The sequence below is a fragment of the Mytilus edulis genome, chromosome 3 (genome assembly GCF_963676685.1).
Source record: "Mytilus edulis chromosome 3, xbMytEdul2.2, whole genome shotgun sequence".
NCBI lineage: Eukaryota > Metazoa > Mollusca > Bivalvia > Mytilida > Mytilidae > Mytilus > Mytilus edulis.
Window position 1 is genome coordinate 16,431,168 of NC_092346.1, and position 23,758 is coordinate 16,454,925.

The window sequence follows — 23,758 nt, forward strand, 5'->3', positions numbered from 1 at the left end:
CTCTGAAACCACACAACAGAATTTCATGAAACTTTGTAGATAATAAGGACTTACTATGTACATGTGCATATCGACAGGAAATTACGAATTTTTTTTTGTAGGAGTTATGCCCCTTTTACTTAGAATTTTGGCCAAAATATACTACTGCAACAGTTTGTCATCCCAACTTCTCTGAAACCACACAACAGAATTTCATGAAACTTTGTAGATAATAAGGACTTACTATGTAGATGTGCATATCGACAGGAAATTACGATTTTTTTTTTTGTAGAAGTTATGCCCCTTTAACTTAAAATTTTGGCCAAAATATACTACTGCAACAGTTTGTCATCCCAACTTCTCTGAAACCACACATCAGAATTTCATGAAACTTTGTAGATAATAAGGACTTACTATGTAGATGTGCATATCGACAGGAAATTACGATTTTTTTTTTGTAGGAGTTATGCCCCTGTAACTTAGAACTTTGGCCAAAATATACTACTGCAACAGTTTGTCATCCAAACTTCTCTGAAACCACACAACAGAATTTCATGAAACTTTGTAGATAATAAGGACTTACTATGTAGATGTGCATATCGGCAGGAAATTACGATTCAATTTTTATTGTAGGAGTAATGCCCCTTTAACTTAGAATTTTGGCCAAAATATACTACTGCAACAGTTTGTCATCGCAACTCCTCTGAAACCACACAACAGAATTTCATGAAACTTTGTAGATAATAAGGACATACTATGTAGATGTGCATATCGACAAGAAATTACGATTCAATTTTTTTCTAGAAGTTATGCCCCTTTTACCTAGAATTTTGGCCAAAATATACTACTGCAACAGTTTGTCATTGCAACTTCTCTGAAACCACACAACAAAATTTCATGACACTTTGTAGATAATAAGGACATACTATGTAGATGAACTTATTGCAGGAAATTACGATTCAATTTTTTTTCTAGGAGTTATGCCCCTTAGAACTTAGAATTTTGGCCCAATTATACTACTGCAACAGTTGAAACTTTGTAGTTTATGAGGACATAATATGTTAATTGTGCATATCCACAAGAAAATTTTTATCAGTTGACTTTTGTAGAGTTATGAGTCTTTGAACTTAGGAATCTGGTGAGATTTTGTTTGTCAAGTGACAATGTGGGGGTGTGGGGTATGTGAGGTTCTTTAATTTTTTTATTAAAATTATTTTTAGGGTTTCCCCTTAGCAAATCATGGACTTTGCAAGGGGAAGGGTTTATCATTTTGTGGAGCAAGATCACTGGGTACTTCTACTTTTTTTCCAGTGTGCTATATTCACAAATATCAGTTTAAAGTGTCTTTTATACCATCTCTTGGGCAGGTAACAAGTAACTTTCTAGTGGTATACTAATTAAGTATAACTGATTTTTCTTTTCAGATACTGATAACATGCCTGTCTACATCACCCAGGTATTGTACATATATCAAAGATAAATTAGGTCCAGAAGACAAAGCTACTCTGCATTTTATTGGACCTTATGATATATTAAAGGCAAGGGAGAGGAGCCAGCTGATAAAAGCTTTTCTACGTTTAGGAAACCGACAAAGATTAGGAATACCAAAAGTATAATCTGCCTTTTGTGTTACTAGAATCTGCTCACCCTATCAAAGCTAAAGTGAATACCAAAGTTGATTCATAGTAATGAATATAGAGGTGTAATACCACCAAATCATGGTACGTCACATCTGGTTGCATACGAAAGTAGGTCTTAAAAAATATTCCCTTGAATTTGACCGTTGTAGGTAATTAATCCTACATTTTATTGCAGTAAAACTATTTCTGTGTCATAAACATATGTCTTGGGTATTTCAAAACACCATTATTTTTATTTGTGATTTCTATAGAAAATTTTGTAATCTTGAGGTTACATGGTTACTAAACCTTGTACACAGATAGAATAAGAGGAGAAATTTGATTGGTTAACTTCCAATGATTTTTATTTTCTTATATGCAATGAAATGTTATGTGAAACTTTTTCTATAGAACTGGACAGGATAAAACTTTACTCATGCCAAGTATTTCTTTATTTGAAACAAAGATAAATTCTGCACAATTTTTTGAAAAGTGCAAATTTAACAAAGACTAATAGGGGAAAATCAATGATGGTATTACACCTAGAGGTGGAATCTCTTAAAATACATTTATTTTTTAGTACAAAATCTTAGTGAAATTGTTGCCACAACATTTTGTAATTCAAGAACAAAGCAACAAAAAGTTTATTTATACAGCATCAGAGTTATTTTCAGAGCTAGATATAAAGATATGTATATATATTAACATTATTGTGACATAGGAAATGTACTAGAAAATGCAAGAATGGTGAAATTCATCTATTATCCATTACTTATCATCCCCTGTTTGACACATTGCAAGGGACATAGAAATACCCTGCATCCATCCAGTCTTGTAAGTGCTCTCCTGTGTACTATTCTTGCAAGATATTTATAGAATTTATATTGAAGGTCAGCAATGTCTAGAACAAGTTTGAAAAATCAGTGCAGATCAATTTTTATGCCCCCGCCATAGCGGAGGGGGTATTGCGATTAACCCTTGTCCGTCTGTACGTCCGTCCCAAAATTGGTTTCCCTTCTCTAACTTTAGTTTGCCTCCACCAAATGTTATGAAATTTATACACAATGCTTATTACCACAAAAACACAGATCAAGTTTGAATTTTGGTGGCGTCACTTTTACTGTTCTAAAGTTATGCCCTTCTACAAATGGAAAAATTGTTGACTTTTTGGTATCCCTTCTCTTACTTTAGTTTGCCTCAACCAAATGTTATGAATCTTATGTTGTGTTTTGTGTACTATTGTTTGTCTGTTTGTCTTTATCTTTTGTAGCCATGGCGTTGTCAGTTTATTTTTGATCTAGGAGTTTGAATGTCCCTCTGGTATCTTTCGCCCCTCTTATATGCACAATGCCAATTACCACAAAACACAGATCATGTTTCAATTTTTGGGGCGTCACTTTTACCGTTCTTGTATAAAAATTACCATCATGTAACATCTATCAGCCCAGCCCTGACATATAAAAGTATATTTACAGTAAACATCTTATTTATTTGTAAACCTGTTTTCTCTTAACCATACATACAGATTTTATTACTATTTGCCTTTTTAGTTCACCTGGCACGAGGTCCACTGTGAGCTTTTGACATCACTTATTGTCAACTGTCGTCTTCTGTTAAATTATACATAGATCATCTCCTCTGCAACTACTAAACCAAATTTAACCAAACATGGCAAAAATTATCAACGGGATATCTATTTTAAAAAGTGTGTCATCTCAACCTGCCTGCCGACAAACATGGTTCACATGGCTAAAAATATAAGAGCAATTTTTGTCTATTAACTTGAAAGCGCTATAGATAAAGAAAATTGGGCAGGAACAAATATTTCAGAATGATGAGATCTACATAATATCATTTGACATCAAAACTGTCAGATCACTTCTTATACGAGTTATTGCCCTTAATTGAGTTTAGTAAAAAGTTATGTTTGCCTATTATTTCGAATTATGATAGATAGACAGAAACTTTAAATAGCAAAAATGATCAACAAGACAAGAAAATTAATAAATAAGTCAACATTATTGAAATCCCCAGTCAACCCCTTATTGAAGTTGTTGCCCTTTAATGACGATGTTTCCCTTTTTTTCCAGGATTACCAATTTCTTGAAAACTATGATAAATAAAACTTTAAAATGCAAAAATTATTGGCAAGACAAGATCAACAAATAAGTCAATATTTTGCAGTTTTGTCTATTTCCTTGAAAACTATATAGATAGATAAAAAATTGTAATAGAAAAATGATCACCAGGACAACATCTACAGATAAGCCATAATGGCTGAAATCTTTAGTTGATTTGATTAAATTTTTTGAGTTATTTACCATTTAATGATAATTATTACTATTTTTTTTCTTTTTTGCCTTTTATCTTGAAAACTATAATAGATATATAGAAACTTTAAAAACAAAAAAATATTCAGCTGAATAGAATCTACAAATGTGTTAAAATGACTTAAATTGCAAGTTAACTAATAAAGTTATTCTCCTTTTATGATGATTTTTACTTAAAAGTGGCCATTCTGAAAGATGCAGGTGAGCAACACAGGCTCTTTAAGAGTTCTGTTTATTGACAAAAGCATTAAAAGACAGGTGTTAAATTTTAACTGAATGTATTCGACTTTGTTCTTATATCTATATTGTTATTCTTATTTGTGCATATGCAAAAATGATGGCAGTTATTTATACACATTAATAGATAACTTGTAAAAGAAATATGTGATATTTAAACAAAAAATAATCTACTTGATTGTGTTTTACTTTGAATATAAGTTTGCTTTCTATTATTATGGACAATAAAATCAATTCTTACTTTGTTTCTGTTTAAGATGATGAATTGTGCAGGAACATATATATAAATAGTAACAATATAATGCATTGAACTTTCTTGACCAGATTTTATTTTTACCTGAGCCACAACAAAACTTCAGACTCGCCTATAAAATGCTATATTTTTGAGTAACTACACATTCAAATAATTTATTTAATAAATAGTGTTTTTTTATTTTAATCAGTATATTACGGGTGAAATATTCTATATATTTACTAAATTTTTAAAGAGAGTTTTCAATTGCAAAAATTGTACTTGCTAAACATGTAATTTTAATATGTTGTTACTGATGACAAAATAGAGTTCAAGTTCAATAATGACGATTTTGACTTTTACCGTTCAAGAGTTATGGCTCTTGAAAGATCGTAAAATGGTGTTTCCATTCACGTTGTTGCATTTACTCACAAACCATTCAATCTAAGCTTTTCAAATTTTAATATGCTGATACTGATGACAAAATAGAGGTCAAATTTGATATTGACGATTTTCACTTTCACCAATCATCAGTAATGGTTCTTGTGATATTGCCAGGACACAAATAAATGCTAATAAATCTGGTTTGCTGTCGTTGTGACAGCCTCTTGTTATTGGTTGCAGTCGAAACTCGCTGCATCCAATCAAAAAGCGCCTATAACATGAACACGTGTAAATGTAAGACGTGTTTGTAAACAGTTGCCACATGTTTATTGTGCAACAAGTCTTTACATCCCTAAACATATGAAAATATTAATTGACAACTTGAAGGTTTTTAATCAACTATTAGAAGTTCCTGTGTGTATGTCTCATGCACAAATGCATGAATGTTGACATATATTTTTCGTTTCCGGCTTTACCAAGTGTGTAGAATCTACATGTTTTTACCTCCAAATTGAAGAGTTCAAGTTCTACCATTGGTCAAGAATAATGTATTTGGAATGGGTGTGACTTTAATCTTCCAATAGATGGCGCAACATTGTTATCACAAATCTTGACTCAATCCACCAAGGGTGAAGAGAACGGGTGTTGATGGTAACCTTTGGCTAGCGAAGATAATGAACTAGGCGTTTTCACTAATTAAAAGGAAAATAATGTCAACATTGAAATTGTCATCTTCGTCATCGTCTGAATACTTTTAGTTTTCGCACTCTAACTTTAGTAACAGTGAATAGAAATCTATGAAATTTTAACACAAGGTTTATGACCACAAAAGGAAGGTTGGGAGTGATTTTGGGAGTTTTGGTCCCAAGATTTTAGGAATAAGGGGCCAAAAAAGGGCCCAAATAAGCATTAATCTTCGTTTTCGCACAATAACTTTAGTATAAGTAAATAGAAATCAATGAAATTTAAACACAAGGTTTATGACCACAAAAGGAAGGTTGGGATTGATTTTGGGAGTTTTGGTCCCAAGATTTTAAGAATTAGGGGCCAAAAAAGGCCCAAATAAGCATTTTCTTGGTATTCGCACTATAACTTTAGTTTAAGTAAATAGAAATCCATAGTTGAAAGCAAGCTATGAAAGACCCTAATCTGATAAAAAGTAAAACCAAACAATAACCAGAAACATATGTATTAGACAAGTGCAACCACTGAATTACAGTCTTGTTACCTTGAGACAGTAAAAAAAACATAACCTCGGAATTAAAGTCTCCTGAATTTGAACAGGGTTCAACCCTCCTCTAAGCCAGGACAGTGGTTTAACATCATCACAAAATTAAACTAAAACACTAGAGACATAAAGTACTGATCTATGAGTACTCACAGTTACTGCAAGCTAGTTTCCAATTAATTGCAGCAACAACTAATGAATGAATCATGTTTGCAGACTAAAATATCAATTAGTACTGTGACTACTATTTTAATAATATATGTGAAAAGATGTCAAATGCAGTCTTTTTTTAAATGTATTGGTTAAATTTCACAAGTTAGTCATTGTTTAAAATTATTTGTTCCAATTATTGAAAGAATGCACCCATTTTGTGAAATAAGGATTATATCTTCATGATCTTGTCAATGAAGAACTTGTGTCAAATGCATTCCTGATTACAAAATTAATATTATTACCAATCATATCTGAGTATATAAAAATCCAAAATTTAAAACCTACCACAAACACATTATGTCCACTCTATTTTGTTTATTTGCTTAAGCTATATCAAATGGTGTCTGCCATGTTGGATTGTAGCAGAAAACTATCTGCCTAGATTTTTAAAGAAATGTGCAATTTTTTAAAAGAAGAATGTTTAATTCATTCCTTAAACTTTTTCTAAATGAAGAACATGGTGTCTTCTGTCATGTTTTTTACAAATACAGAAATTTAAGTTAATTATGTATGCACTTTTTGCTTTTAGGTCTATCAACAAGTGCAAACCATCTTGAATAGTGTAAACTCGAAACAAATGTATTGAATTTTACTAATGGAAGTAAAAAATGTTTTAATTTTTTCAATTATATTATCTTACTGGGTTTTACTGTGAGTTTTAAGTTTGCTTGTGAGCAGGACAATGAAATAAATCTACACTACCAAGAAATTGTATCTTAAACTTAATAAAATCAACATGGACTAATCTAGTATCTAGAAGACCAATGTAGATTCGATATCGATACACGACTTTTCGTATGCATGTTGTTTTGTCCACATGGCCTGAATCCTCTTTCTTGAAAATTGATGACTGAAGTTGGCTGTAACCAATTCTCATATAATCTGAAGAATGATTGTAGGTTTAAATTAATAGGCAGCAACTTTTAAAAATCAATGTAAGTGTGTTAGCCATATTAGGTGAGGTCTTATTTTAGCATAAATCAATACTTCAGTCTGAGTTAATACAAAGATGTATTTATATTTTTACATGTGGTATTCCTATCGAATGAATTTTTGAGTTACTTGCATTTGAGATATATTTATTTAAGACTATTGGATCACACATTTTTATGCTTCCTTTGCAGTTCATCTTATACATTGTTATATTAAGTCTTTTGTTTGATTGAACACATGACAAATCTTTATTTAATTTATTATAACTTTTCATGTGGTTTTATTATTTGAGTTTGATTGTCAAGTTATAGAAATTGTGTTTCTCATAAGAAGTCATATGTATATGTGTAATCTGGAGCGTTTTGACAACATAAATGTATTTAGCAGACTTTTAAAACCTGTTTTCTTTCATCCTGATGTCCTTATTCTCAATTTAAACGCACAATTAATGTGTTTATGTGAAAAAAAATCAAATAAGCAACTCGCTCTCACCCTCTTACACAACCTAACAAAGAAATAGAGTTTAGAGCATTTCTGACATAGGATAAAATTGTTTTTCAGGTCAAGATTATCTACAAACGTAACAACACATTGTTTGGTTGCTGCCCCTATAATGTAATTTTAAGGAACACCGATTTTTGCATTTTTTTATGTTGTTTATTGACGACAAACCATTTTCTATATTTGAAAATGCCTGTACCAAGTCAGGAATATGACAGTTCTTGTCCATTCGTTTTTGGTGCGTTTTGTCATTTGATTTTGCCATGTGATTATGGACTTTCTGATTAGATTTTCCTCTTGAGTTCAGTATTTTTGTGATGTTGCTTTTTGGTATGATATATACTTTTTATACTGACAATGTAGACAAAGGTGTATTCCCCTTTACTATTTTTGAATTATTGGCTTCTAAACACTAATTCACTGATATTTTCCAATATCTACCAGGCCTCTTGTTTCAACTTCATCAACCTTGCAGTGCAAATGGAGTGGGAAACAAAAATCAAACATTCACTGATAGGTAAATACTAGTAGAAAAAATGTTTCTTAAAGAATAAATTTAATACAACAAATCATCTGTAAAGTGATCCACATGCTCTGTGTTGATTTTTTTTTTTTATCAAAGTCAAGATTTGGTAAAATTTAGTAACAAACTCATAAGTAAATAAGCCTGCAATTAACAACCACTGAATGATATATTTATTTTTGAAAACACATTATAGAATCATAATCAATTTTAAAATGTAACATACTGGACTTAGATAAGTATATATTAAGTTCAATAATTTTAATAACATTTGAATGACATGAGATATTTTCCTGAATTTAGGTAGATTTTTGTTGTCGGAATATTTGAGATAGCATAAGCTGGCAAGAACTTTTTTGGTGTAGCTGTGATGAAAAATTGTAATTTTCATTTATGTGTTTATTATGTAGATGCATTTCCATTTCATGGACTTATACACTTCAGTCAACATGATAACTTATGCAAATCTATTCTGTTTATACATTGTACAAAAACATTTTACATTTAATTGATGCCAGTTTATTATTATATCATTATTTTTCTTTGAATAAGCTTATACATATAAACTATATTTATTGAAGTTGAATGAACTTATTTATATACACAATGAATTTATGGATTAAGATAAATTTGTAATTTTTGAATAAGCACTTATTTATTATTAATGCAGGCAACGGGTGAAATTACTTTTTATTTTGGAAATATTTTAATAGCAGATATATATATTTATAAACCGATTGAATTATTACTTTTTTTTTTTGCAGAAAATGTAATCAGTTTTTCGTGTTGATATGTAAACATTATAATTATAATTTTTATTCTTTATTATAATATTCCCATTCATGTATATGTTAAAGAAATAAACAATGTATATACTTGTAATTTTTGTTTATCATTTTGATTAATATTCTTAAAAGCAATAAAGATTAATTAAATATGAATCAAATGAATCATTCTAATTGATAATATTTGATTGACACAAGAAAATGTGGTATGATTGTCAAGGCTACCACGCTCCACCAGGGACTACATTATGTAGAAGGTCATTAACTAAAGGTTACAGGACAGTCTTTCCCAATGAGCAAACCAATCTTAGTTTTTAATTGAAAAGGAATAGAATCTGTTGCTGTTATTATTTAAAAAATCCATTTGTCTGACCCAAGTCAGTGTAATTTGTATGTCATGTTCTGATGAAGCCTTTGTTCTTCTTCTTTCATTGTCTTTTGAACTTGGTGTTACGAATAGATTTTCTATGTAATTTTAAGGGCCTGTTTATTTCTGTTACAAAACTATGATAACATGAATAGATATAAGTATAACCTTAATCTTATTCCTTGTGTTCCTTCTTGGTGTACACATTAACTGTACCTTGAAGTACTGACCAATATAATCTACAAACACCCAACCCTTGTGAGTACTAATGTATGCAACCATTAAGACTTTCAAAATGCTTTGTCTTCTTGGCATACACATTAACTGTACCTCAAGTACTGACCAATATAATCTATAAGTATCCAATCGTAGTGAATACTAAGTTGTGCAACCATAAAAATTTTAAAATGCTATGTCTGGTGGACGTACACATAAACTGTACCTCAAGTACTGACCGATATTATCTACAAACATACAACCCTTGTGAGTACTAATGTATGCAACCATTAAAACTTTCAAAATCCCCAGCCTTCTTGACATACACATGAACTGTACCTAAAGCATTGACCAATATGATCTACAAACATCCAACGCTCGTGAGTACTGAATTGTATGCAACCATTAAAACTTTGAAAATGCTTTGTTTTTTTGACGTACACATTAACTGTACCTCAAGTACTGACTGATATTATCTACAAACATGAACCGAAGTTAATATATGAATAGCGGTTTAGGGCGACCAGAGGTAAAAAACGTCAATGAATGTGTTTGGTGACCAGAAGTAACCAAAGTGAACGATTGTGTTATGTGAGCATTATAGTAAGGTGACCAGAGGTCAACATAATGAATATATGTACGAGGTGACCAGAGGTTACCAACATAAATGAGTGTGTTATTTGATCAAAGAATCATTGTAACTGGACCAGAGGTAAACATTGTCAATATGTGTTCAAGGTGAGCAGAGTTAACCTAAGACAACATATGAAGAGTGGTGTCTGATCACCTTAGTCAATATTGCTAGTGTGAACAGTGTGTTACTTGCTATATTTTTATACCCTTCCCAAATTTGTTTCTTCATGTTTTATGACATAAACTACATTTGTAAAAAATTTTGGGTCATGGATTTTGAATTAATGTAATCACTCCTTTTGTAATAGCAACGTTGACAGTTTTGTGAACTTCTGATGAACAGACTCTACAGGCGAAAGGACTCAGTCTAACATGTATCAGGGGAAACGAGTACCAATTAATGTTAACGTTAAGTAGACACAGCCTGTTGGAAAGTTTTATTGTAATTTCTATGATAGAAAAAAAGAAGAATATTGTTCCAATCAAGGGCCCTTAAAGTACACATAAAAAATGCATCATGATTTGTATATGCATTTATCGGTTAGAAAGCAAAATTAAATTTGAAGGTCCCATCCAAAGGGTGAAAATAAAGGAAGCAAAAGGAGGTGTTCCACGCGGAATATTTGTATTTTATGAACTCTTACGTACGGTGACCTATAGTTGATAATGTCTGTGTCATTTTGGTCTTTTGTGAATAGTTGTCTCATTGGCAATCCGTTGAAAGTTTGCAAATATCCTTATGACCAAATTACACGGATGATAAATATTCACCATTTGTTACGTTGCCGTGTTCTAAGCGTATACATGCAGGTCATGAATTAATTTGTTGAATGAAATCAAATTGGAGCTTATAATTCTTCTATACAACAAGTATTGTTGACCTATTGCTTATAGTTTAAGAAAAATTGACCAAAACACAAAAAATTAACCTGAGCAATGAACCGTGAAAATGAGATCAAAGTCAATTAAACCTGCGAGACTTTATTTAGAATATCGTTGATCATCTCAACGAGATTGATTTTCTCGCTTGAACCGGGACGGCGAAATCGAGAAAGGCAATCGAGTTGAGATGACCAATGATAATCTGTTTATAGCTATTCTAGCAACGCCACGTGCCTGCTTAGTTTTTAGCTATAATTTTCCTTCTCAAGCAAGTAGCACGAACTGAAAAATTATCACAAAAAAAGATCAAAGGCAAAATGCACAAAATAGCGATAATGACAAATACATAATGATATATTTGCATACAACAAATAATAATATTAACGGTACCAATTTTCTTGCACCAGATGCGCATTTCGACAAAACATGTCTCTTCAGTGATGCTCGTGGCCAAAATATTTGAAATCAAAAGCTTATATAAAAGATGAAGAGCTATAATCCAAAAGGTCCAAGAAGTATAGCCAAATCCGTTGACCTATTGCATATAGTAATAGAAAAAAAGACCAAAACTCAAAACACTTAACTGTAACCACTGAACCATGAAAATGAGTTCAAGGCCAATTGACACCTGCCAGCTAGACATGTACACCTTACAATCATTCCATACATCAAATATAGTAAACCTATTGCAAACAGATTAAGAAAAACAGACCAAAACACAAAAACTTAATTATAACCATTAAACCAAGAAAATGAGGTCAAGGTCAGATAACACCTGTCAGTTGGGCATGTACACCTGACAGTCCTTCCATACACCGAATATACAAGACCTATTTCTTAGAGTATCTAAGATATGGACTTGACCACCAAAACTTAACCTTGTTCCCTGATCAAAAAATGAGGTTGAGGTCAAGTGAAATCTGTCTGACGGGCATGAGGATCTTGCAAGGTACGCACATACCAAATATAGTTATCATATAACTCATATTACTAGTACTCTTAATAGGAGAGAAATTAACATTAAAAAAAAATCTTAACTATTTTCAAGTCGTCACACAACCATAAAAATGAGGCCAAGGACAATGGACATGTGACAGACGGGAACTTCGTAACATGAGGTATCTATATACAAAGTATGAAGCTTCCAGGTCTTCCACTTTCTAAAATATAAAGCTTTTAGGCAGGTAGATAACGCCGCCACCGAAGTCGCCGCCCTATCCTTGTAGCGAGCTTTCTACGACATGTGTCCCAGGTTCGACAAATACCTGAAACATATCTTCTAGCATACATTAATGTTTAACTACCTTTCGATTGCTGTTCTTCATTCTACAATAGCTATTAAGACATCAAACTTCATTATAAAATGAGAACCCTTTTGTTTCAAATTGTTAGTGTGCATAGTAGAATAAGCCACGAAGCAAGAGCCCCACGTGAGCTGTGGTCTGTTGATGAAGTGGTAGTAGGTTCTTCTCTAAAAAAACGATTACTTTTAGCCGTCGTGAAGAAGCTCAATGGAATTTACATTATATTTTGGAGAAATTGTCTCTTTAATGATGATAATTCAATAAATGGAAATAAACTAAGAACCTACAGAAAATTTAAAGTAAAGTATGAACTAGAAAAGTACCTTATATTGAATTTAGATAAAAATGTTACAAAAAATTATGCTAAAATAGGAATAAGTAATTATAGTATGTTGGCTGTTGATCGCGGTAGATACAACAAAACAGCTTTAGAAAATAGAATATGTCCTTTATGCCATAAAGAGGTGGAAGATGAATTTCATTTTATCATAACATGTTCAGAAATTAATAAAACTAGGATCAAAATGTTAGATGAAATTTCTAATATTGTCCCCTGTTTTAATAAATCAAGATTTTTTAAAATTTTTATACGACCGCAAAATTTGAAAAAAATTTCGTCGTATATTGCTATCACGTTGGCGTCGTCGTCTGCGTCGTCGTCGTCGTCGTCGTCGTCGTCGTCCGAATACTTTTAGTTTTCGCACTCTTACTTTACTAAAAGTAAATAGAAATCTATGAAATTTTAACACAAGGTTTATGACCACAAAAGGAAGGTTGGGATTGATTTTGGCAGTTTTGGTCCCAATATTTTAGGAATTAGGGGCCAAAAAGGGCCCAAATAAGCATTTTCTTGGTTTTCGCACTATAACTTTAGTTTAAGTAAATAGAAATCTATGAAATGTTGATACAAGGTTTATGACCACAAAAGAAAGGTTGGGATTGATTTTGGGAGTTTTGGTACCAACAGTTCAGAAATTAGGGGCCAAAAAAGGGCCCAAATAAGCATTATTCTTGGTTTTCGCACAATAACTTTAGTATAAGTAAATAGAAATCAATGAAATTTAAACACAATGTGTATGACCATAAAAGGAAGGTTGGTATTGATTTTGGGAGTTAAGGTCCCAACAGTTTAGAAATTAGGGGCCAAAAAGGGACCCAAATAAGCATTTTTCTTGGTTTTTGCACCATAACTTTAGTATTTATAAATAGAAATTTATGAAATTTAAACATAAGGTTTATGACCATAAAAAGAAGGTTGGTATTGATTTTGGGAGTTTTGGTCCCAACAGTTTAGGAATAAAGGGCCCAAAGGGTCCAAAATTAAACTTTGTTTGATTTCATCAAAAATTGAATAATTGGGGTTCTTTGATATGCCAAATCTAACTGTGTATGTAGATTCTTAATTTTTGGTCCCGTTTTCAATACTATAAGCAATAGGTCTAGTATATTCGGTGTATGGAAGGACTGTAAGGTGTACATGTCCAACTGGCAGGTGTCATCTGACCTTGACCTCATTTTCATGGTTCAGTGGTTATAGTTAAGTTTTTGTGTTTTGGTCTGTTTTTCTTATACTATATGCAATAGGTCTACTATAATTGGTGTATGGATGATTGTAAGGTGTACATGTCTAGCTGACAGGTGTCATCTGACCTTGACCTCATTTTCATGGTTCAGTGGTTATAGTTAAGTTTTTGTGTTTTGGTCTGTTTTTCTTATACTATATGCAATAGGTCTACTATAATTGGTGTATGGAATGATTGTAAGGTGTACATGTCTAGCTGACAGGTGTCATCTGACCTTGACCTCATTTTTTCATGGTTCAGTGGTTATAGTTAAGTTTTTGTGTTTTGCTCTGTTTTTCTTATACTATATGCAATAGGTCTACTATAATTGGTGTATGGAATGATTGTAAGGTGTAGATGTCTAGCTGACAGGTGTCATCTGACCTTGACCTTTTTTTTAATGGTTCAGTGGTCAAAGTTAAGTTTTTAGTTTTGGTCTATTTTTCTAATACTTTATGCATTAGGTCAACTATATTTGGTGTATGGACATATTTTATGATCTTTATGTTGGTTAGGCTGGTTTAATTTGACTTTGACCTCATTTTCACGGTCCATTGCTAAGTTTTAAGTGTTTGTGTGTTGTGGTCTGTTTTTCTTTATTTATAAGCAATAAGTCAACTATATTTGTTGTATTGAAAAATTGTTAGCTGTACATGTCTGCCTGGCATGGTTCATCTGACCTTGGCCTCATTTTCATGGTTGATTGATAAATGTTTCCTTTTCTTGGTTAATGTTGAGTTTATGTGACAGTTGTAATAAAGCTTTATATTTAGGTCTATCAAGATAGTATCAGGAATTAGTAAAGAAGGCGAGACATTTCAGTGTGTGCACTCTTGTGGTGTAGTAAGATAGTACTTTAATGTTAGATGGGCTATCTATTGAACCATGCTTGATGTAATTGGTTTTTTTTTTGTGTAGCGCGATAGTACTACGATTTTATATGGTATATCTATTGAAACATGCTTGGTATATTTGGATTTTATTGTTTAGTAAGATTGTACTATCATGTAAGATGGTCTATCTATTGAAACATGTTTGGTATATTTGGTTTTTATGGTGTAGTAATATAATTATATGATGTTAGATGGTTTATCTATTGAAACATCCTTGGTATAATTGGTTTTTATTGTGTAGTAAGATAGTACTATAATGTAAGATGGGCTATCTATTGAAACATCCTTGGTATAATTGGTTTTTATGGTGTAGTAAGATAGTACTATGATGTTAGATGGTCTATCTATTAAAACCTGCTTGGTATAATTACTTTTTATTGTGTAGTAAGATAGTACTATGATGTTAGATGGTCTATCTATTGGAACATGCTTGGTATAATTGGTTTTTATTGTTTAGTGAGATAGTACTACGATTTTTTATGGTATATCTATTGAAACATGCTTGGTATAATTGGTTTTTATGGTGTAGTAATATAATTATATGATGTAAGATGGTTTATCTATTGAAACATCCTTGGTATAATTGTTTTTTTATGGTGTAGTAAGATAGTACTATGATGTTAGATGGTTTATCTATTGGAACAGCCTTTGACCAAAGGGTCAAAAATTAAACTTTGTTTGATTTCAACAAAAATTGAATGTATGGGGTTCTTCAATATGCTGAATCTAACCATGTATTTAGATTTTTATACGACCGTATATTGCTATCACGTTGGCGTCGTCGTCCTGCGTCGTCGTCGTCGTCGTCCGAATACTTTTAGTTTTCGCACTCTAACTTTACTAAAAGTGAATAGAAATCTATGAAATTTTAAAACAACGTTTATAACCACAAAAGGAAGGTTGAGATTGATTTTGGGAGTTTTGGTCCCAAAATTTTAGGAATTAGGGGCCAAAAAGGGCCCAAATAAGCATTTTCTTGGTTTTCGCACTATAACTTTAGTTTCAGTAAATAGAAATCTATGAAATTTTGACACAAGGTTTATGACCAAAAAAGGAAGGTTGAGATTGATTTTGGGAGTTTTGGTCCCAAAATTTTAGGAATTAGGGGCCAAAAAAGGGCCCAAATAAGCATTATTCTTGGTTTTCGCACAATAACTTTAGTATAAGTGAATAGAAATCAATGAAATTTAAACACAAGGTATATGACCACAAAAGAAAGGTTGGGATTGATTTTGGGAGTTGAGGTCTGAACAGATTAGGAATAAGGGGCCAAAAAGGGGCCCAAGTAAGCATTATTCTTGGTTTTCGCACCATAACTTTAGTATAAGTAAATAGAAATCTTTGAAATTTAAACACAAGGTTTATGACCATAAAAGGAAGGTTGGGTTTGATTTTGGGAGTTTTGGTCCCAACAGATTTTTAGGAATAAGGGGCCCAAAGGGTCCAAAATTGAACTTTGTTTGATTTCATCAAAAATTGAATAATTGGGGTTCTTTGATATGCCTGATCTAACTGTGTATGTAGATTCTTAATTTTTGGTCCCGTTTTCAAATTGGTCTACATTAAATACCAAAGGGTCCAAAATTAAACTAAGTTTGATTTTAATAAAAATTGAATTCTTTGGCTTTTTTGATATGCTGAATTTAATCATGTACATAGATTTTTGATTATGGGCCCAGTTTACAAGTTGGTTCAAATCAGGATCCAAAATTATTATATTAAGTATTGTGCAATAGCAAGAAATTTTCAATTGCACAGTATTCAGCAATAGCAAGAAATCTTCAATTGCACAGTATTGTGCAATAGCAAAAAATGTTCAATTGCACAGTATTGTGCAATAGCAAGAAATCTTCAATTGCACAGTATTGTGCAATAGCAAATATTTTCAATTGCACAGTATTGCGCAATAGCAAGAAATATCTAATTGCACAATATTGTGCAATAGCAAGAAATTTTCAATTGATTGGAGTTATCTTTCTTTGTCCAGAATAGTAGTTGAATCAACTTAAATCATTGTTTTATACAATGCACAATGTATATTCACTTTTACTACCAACTGATAAATTAAAACACTCTTTACCATTCAGTGATAACAAGCACTTTTTGTTACATTTTAATATTTTATGATGTATTTAAATGAGTAGTTATTGTTTCAAACTCCATTAGAAATTTGAATTGAGATCAGTTTTGAAAAAAGGGAAAGGGGGATGTGAAAAAAAAATGGTGGTGGGGGGGGGGGGGGGGGGGGTTAATTTTTCTCATTTCAGATTTCATAAATAAAAAGAAAATTTCTTCAACCATTTTTTTGAGAGGATTAATATTCAACAGCATAGTGATTGCTCAAAGACAAAAAAATTATTTTAAGTTCATTAGACTACATTCATTCTGTGTCCAAAACCTATGCTGTGTCAACTATTTAATCACAATCCAAATTTAGAGCTGAATCCAGCTTAAATGTTGTGTCCATACTTACCCCGACCGTTCAGGGTTCAACCTATGCGGTCGTATAAAGCTGCGCCCTGCGGAGCATCTGGTTAATATTTGGACCTGGTTATCAAATTGGTCCACATTGAGGTCTAATTAAAGGGATCTAAAATTGAACATGATTTGGTTTCATCAAAGATTTAATTCTTGGGGTTTTATGATATGCTGAATCTAACCATATATTTAGATTTTGGATATTGGACCATAATAGGTTTTTAAATGTCCAATTTGAAATTTTTAAGTTTTTATGTTTGAGTTGTTAGACCACATTCATTCTGTGTCAGAAACCTATATTGTGTCAACTATTTATATTTATTTAATCACAATCCAAATTCAGAGCTGTATCAAGCTTTTATGTTGTGTCCATACTTGCCCCAACCGTTCAGGGTTCAACCTCTGCTGTCGTATAAAGCTGCCCCCTTCGGAGCATCTGGTTGATTGAGGTGCCAATTTGGGCATAATTGGTTTTTAAATGTCCAATTTGAAATTTTTAAGTTTTTATGTTTAAGTTCATAGACCACATTCATTCGTGTCAGAAACCTATATTGTGTCAACTATTTAATCACAATCCAAATTCAGAGCTGTACCAAGCTTTTATGTTGTGTCCATACTTGCGCCAACTTTTCAAGGTTTGACTCTGCGGTAGTATACAGCTGCGCCCTGCGGGGCATCTGGTTTGTTATTTTTTTGACTACTATAGAGCACTCTGCCACCAATACCCCAAAAGACATCAATCAGGTCTTCATAGGTGTGTGCATGACCTGATTTCAGTTTTTTTTAAGCCCCCCCCCCCTCCCAATGTTCTTTGGATGAAATTATTTTAATATATTAAAAGTCGCTTTTTTTTTATTTCATTATAAACTAGGGATCATTCTGATTTCAGTGATATCTAGTTTTATACAAGTATCTTTATTAATCCTTCCACCACTAAGGGTCACTCATGCATAGTCCCTAAAATATGATGTCATAGAGAAAAAAAATGTTGATTGCACCCTTGTGTAGGTGCACTCAACTCCAATCTTAATTAACTAGGGAAAAGTGCCATTATTGGATATTAATAAAAACATAAAAAAGAGAACTGTTTTGAACAGAGGATTTTATTTTATAGCTTAAAATACTGAAAGATTTGAACAAACAGTAAAATGATTCCATATTCTATAAAGAATTTGTGTTAGCATTTATAAGAAACATGATGTAGATGTTCTGGAAATTAAGTCTTACGAAAACAAAGGTCAAAAGACTGCTACTATAGTTTAATTCAACTTGTTTCATATTGTACTGTACAATGCACGCAAGTGACAAAATCCTCGTGTGTAAACTGTTAAAAAAGCGTGTATTACACGCGAATATCATGTCACTTGACATGTATGCCTGTATATCATCTTAAGATGGTACCTAACACTACAGGGAGATAACTCTGTAAAATCAGCAGAACGTTTTAATGACGTTGTGTTCATAAGGGAGGGCCCTCATGGGGTTTTTGATTATGTGATTACTTGGCCGTTTTTTTAATGATTATTTGATTATTAAGCCAAATATTTCATGATTATTTGATTACCTAGGACTGTATTTTTAGTTTATGATTATTTGATTACTAACGATAAGCAAATATTTAATGATTATGTGATTATATTGGCAAAAAAATGGTGATTATGTGATTACTAGGACCCCCCCATGAGGGGCATCATAAGGGAGTATTAAGCTTCTCAATGATCAAAATAAGTGTTTGTCAAACTGCTATATAACCAGTGTAATTTTTTCTGATCAAACGGTTGGTTCAAACTTTTTGAAATTTTTATATTTTTGTCAAAGGGTCAAAGTAAATACTTTGTCAACATTTTAAGAAAATTAAAGGAGCCAAATTAATTTGAGTTAAAGTGTTGGGTACCACCTTAACGAATTTATATCACAGGTTCTACAGCAGTAATATTTTCCCCCAAAAAAGGCCTTACAGATACTTTATGATGACTGATTTTTGTAGGACCTTGCTTCAAGTAAAAATAAATTGCAAAGATGGTTGAAATAAAAGCATATTTTGATTCACTAAGTAATTTAAATTTATTCATAAATATATTAATCCTTGTTCTTTACAATTTTAATCTTTTTTTCATAGTTGGTCCTATGGAGTATTGTTGTGGGAGATATTTACACTCGGAGGGAATCCTTATCCATCTGTACCTGTGGAAAGATTATTTGAACTTTTAAAAGAAGGTCATAGAATGGGCAGACCTCCATATGCTTCAGAAATAATTAATAAAACGATGCAGTCCTGTTGGCATGAGAATCCATCAGGGCGACCATCTTTCAATAACCTTGTTATTGATTTTAATAAAATGTTGACCTCTATGGACAACAGAAGTGAAGTAAGTATTTATTCTATAATTATGGAATTATCAGAAAAAATAAATAGTCAAAATGGTTTTTTTTATAAATTCATTTAAAGTTTGATATTTACTTTATAAATCTTGTTCTCAAATATATGTCTATATTATACAAATGTCAGTGTAATTTTGTATGTATTTTCTGTTAGGCCAGGGTTTTTCAATTTTGCTGGTTTACATATTTTTCACATTAAAAAGTCAGGTTGGTCGGTAGGAAAAAAAAGTAAAAAATATCTTTCAAGACCACAAATATGTAAAAAAAAATATCTTTCACATTTCTAACAATATGAGTGGTATGCTATTTTGTCATCATTTCTTAAATTTGTTATCCTTGAAATTTAATTACTCAACGGTTATAAACAAAAAATGTATGGTATCCTCATCCAAGTTTTGTCTACAGACAAAGACAACATTATATTGTCATTTCACAAACAGATCCTCATAGTTGTCTTCCTGGAATTCATCAGTTGTCATGCATTCCTGTTTGAATATCAATAATGGAATTTTGGATCCTCAATGCTATTCAACTTTGTACTTGTTTGGCTTTATAAATATTTTAATATGAGCATCACTGATGAGTGTTATGTAGACGAAACGCGCGTCTGGCGTACTTAATTATAATCCTGGTACCTTTGATAACTATTTGTTATCCAAAAGGAAGATTTTTGTTTTTTTTATTATTTATGAAACAAGAAAATTCCAAATTATTTTAACTTTAACTTGACGACTTCCACGTTTTGACAGGTTCATTTAATCTTTGAGGTGATACATCTTATTGAATTATGACAAAAAAGTGAAACAAACTTATTGTTATGGGTTTTGAACACAGGTTTCTCTCATCAAAATTATTTGGCTATTTTTAGCTCACCTAGCCTGAACTTTTACAAAAATCTCTGAAACTACTGGGCCAAACTTAACCAAACTTGGCCACAATCATCATTGGAGTAAAGTGTTTAAAAGATATAACCAAAATGGCCTCCATAGCTAAAAATAGAACATAAGGGTAAAATGTAGATTTGGCTTATATCTCTGAAACCAAAGCATTTACATCAAATCTGACATGGAGTAATATTGTTAATCAGGACAAGATCTGTCTGCCCTGACATTTTCAAATGAATCAGACAACCTGCTTATTAATTAGTAGTTTTAAGTAAACTTTGCCATTTTTAGCTATAACTAAAGTTGCAATACTTCTTCAAATATATTTTTTTTTCATTTCAGGAATATCCAAATCTAGATGATTGTAACAGTATACATCCCATCATATCATCATGATCATAGTCTCTCTCATGTACGAGGCATTCACTGACAACTGTGTTTTATACTAATAGGCAGTGGTTGTTTCATTATCTCAATCATCTAGATCGTCTTCCACATATTGAATTATACTTGACTTAATTGTTCAAAGAAGACAACCATGCATCTTATTCAATCTCATGTTTTTACAACAAGTGCTATAGTGAACAAAAAAAAAGTTTTTGTTGCTCTAATGTTCAACCTGTGCAACCTCATTGACACCAAAGACAAAGAAATACTATTAGAAATCCAGTGTCTGTGATTTTTTTTTTTGTGATTTGTGTTGACAAGGATAAATATGTTTAATCATGTAAAGTACAGGAACTTATTTCAAGTCATTTTTTAAATGGAAATGTCCAAAGTTTTTTGATGACAATTTATATTAATTGTGACGAAAATGCGTTCAAATGACGACGAACGAACTTCAAATTGTGATCTTTTGAGAAATAATGAAATTCAAATCAGCGAACTGTCCGGGAGTATTAAACAAATTATTTCGATCAAATGACGAAACTATACTCCTGGTTGTTGAAATGCCAACTGACTAATTTTACAGCAAAAATGTTCTTTTATAGTTATGATCTGTAAAATTTGCATCATTTTTCCACATTTTCTATATTAAATTTTACAACAAAATTAAGCTAACAATACACAGGATTGTCAATATAGTTTTTTCTGTTTTATCATTCTGAAAGTAGAAATTGTGCAGGCACAATACTGTTTTTTATTGGCTCATGCTTTGCAACATTATACACTATTTTATATATGATTTTGGTTATACTGTTGAATTACTTTAGTATACATTTCAATGAATACAAATGTACAAATTTTGATTATTTAGAAGAATGAAAATAAGTGAATTAAATTTTCATTTAAATTCATACATGTGTACATATTAAAGAAGCATAGCAGATGCAGTTTAGCAAGAGGAAATGAGAAGTTTTTGGTAAATGAAATGTGTTTAAGACAACCTTATGCTAAGCTTTTATCCACACACGGTACCAATAATAGCCAATTGCCTAAGGTTGCTTTGACCCGAATCCTTAGGTGGTAAAAGGTGGGACTATTTTAGTTGAGTTCCAAAGTTATGGTAGGGTGAAACAACCTCCTTTATTCTGCAATGCATAAAAAAAAATCCCATCGGGAAAGGTTTTGTCCACACTTAGTTCAAATGATGGGACCAAGGTGGGTAAGGTTTTATAAGGTTTAAAGTTTGGGTAGTGTTACCACCTTCCAACTTTAATTTATCAAAAATTCCCTACGGCACAGCTTTGTCAACAATAAGTACAAATGATAGGGAATTACCTAAGGTTGTTTGGACCCAACGACCAAGATGGGTAAAGTGCTTTAACTTTTTTATACGACCGCAAAAATTTTAATTTTTTGGTCGTATATTGGTATCAGGTTGGCGTTGTCGTCGTCGTCGTCCGAATACTTTTGGTTTTCGCACTATAACTTTAGTTTAAGTAAATAGAAATCTATGCAATTTAAACATTAGGTTTATGACCATAAAAGAAAGGTTTGGATTGTTTTTGTAAGTTTTGGTCCCAACAGTTTAGGAATTAGGGGCCAAAAAGGGCCCAAATAAGCATTTTCTTGGTTTTCGCAAGTTAAAAGAATACATGTCAGTTTTCAAATCCCATGTACAGAATAAGGATAAATCATGGATATCTAAAAAAGAGGGACGAAAGATACCAGAGGGACAGTCAAAATGCCAACGAGGTTCAGGTTTTGCTTTTCTTATTTTAAATGCTTCATGGGAATATAATATACAGCATTTTTATATTTAGAGAGCTTATATTCTTCTGCATTTTTTAATCTCGTCTATAAATAAAACTAACCTTTGGAGTACATTATCATATAAAGATTAAAATAAATTGCAAAAAATACCAAGTAGTCCAAGATCAAGATATTTATAAATATCTTCGAAGTTGTGATTGAGAACTTTGTTTTCCTAAAACATATCTTTTTTGCAGTTTAGCAAGGTTCTTAAATTGAAGAAAATACAGTTCTAAAATTAACATTGTTGATCTCAAGTAAAAATTGAATGTATAGTAAAAAAAAAGGCAGTGGCTATTTGACTGGCAGCGGCAAAATAGCAAATTTGCTATTTAGCCGGCTCTAATTAAATTATATTTCACTGGAATTAAAATATGTAAAAACAATAATCAAATATGAGATTGCTCATATAGAGAATAGATAAGCAACAATAGAGCTGAAAAACGCTCAGTGGTCAATTGTGTGATTGAACAGTATTGAACATTTATTGAACATTTAAACATTTTGAGATGAACAGTTTTCGAATGATTTAATGTATTGTTATTCTTATCTGTTATTGATTATAGTATCTAATAAAAAAAATATAAATCTTTTGCAATTTTCTTTATACATATGCATGTGCTTTATGGTTTCAAAAGGGTTAGAAATGCGTTCATTATATATATTCCGGACCATATGAGTATTTTGACCATACGTGTATGGTCATGACCATATGCGTATACTCATATGGTCCGACCATACGCGTATGGTCGGACCATATGAGTATAATACTCATTTGGTTTTTAACGGGCCGGACCATATGAGGTATATTTTTTTTCAAATTACATTATAAAAGAGGGACGAAAGACACCAAAGGGACAATCAAACTCATAAATCTAAAACAAACTGACAACGCCATGGCTAAAAATGAAAAAGACAAACAGAAAAACAATAGTACACATGACACAACATAGAAAACTAAAGAATAAACAACACGAACCCCAACAAAAACTAGGGG

General features: G+C 31.8%; 2 protein-coding genes across 4 annotated transcripts in view; both read left to right on the top strand.

Moving 5' to 3' along the window:
- Positions 1-3,598, top strand: part of LOC139515906 (uncharacterized) — a 45,680-nt gene extending 42,082 nt beyond the window's left edge. For 2 of the 3 annotated variants that reach the window (XM_071305662.1, XM_071305663.1), the window contains one exon: positions 1,404-3,598. In XM_071305662.1, coding sequence (XP_071161763.1) covers positions 1,404-1,595 — 192 coding nt within the window. In that variant the 3' untranslated portion in view covers positions 1,596-3,598. The remainder of the gene's footprint in view (positions 1-1,403) is intronic. The other variant, XR_011662870.1, reaches the window with a different exon arrangement.
- A 411-nt stretch (positions 3,599-4,009) lies between these two features.
- LOC139515911 (fibroblast growth factor receptor 4-like) lies at positions 4,010-23,354 on the top strand. Its single transcript, XM_071305670.1, has 3 exons — positions 4,010-12,180; positions 19,419-19,668; positions 20,908-23,354. The coding sequence occupies exons 1-3, from the start codon at positions 12,176-12,178 to the stop codon at positions 20,959-20,961; spliced, it is 309 nt and encodes a 102-aa protein (XP_071161771.1). The 5' UTR covers positions 4,010-12,175; the 3' UTR covers positions 20,962-23,354.
- The last annotated feature ends 404 nt before the right edge of the window (positions 23,355-23,758 follow it).

What these genes read in the sequence shown, in the direction of transcription:
- LOC139515911 (XM_071305670.1), top strand. An exon ending in CTATGGACAACAGAAGTGAA is followed by an intron (nt 19,669 to 20,907) that starts GTAAGTATTTAT and finishes TTTTCATTTCAG; the next exon opens with GAATATCCAAATCTAGATGA.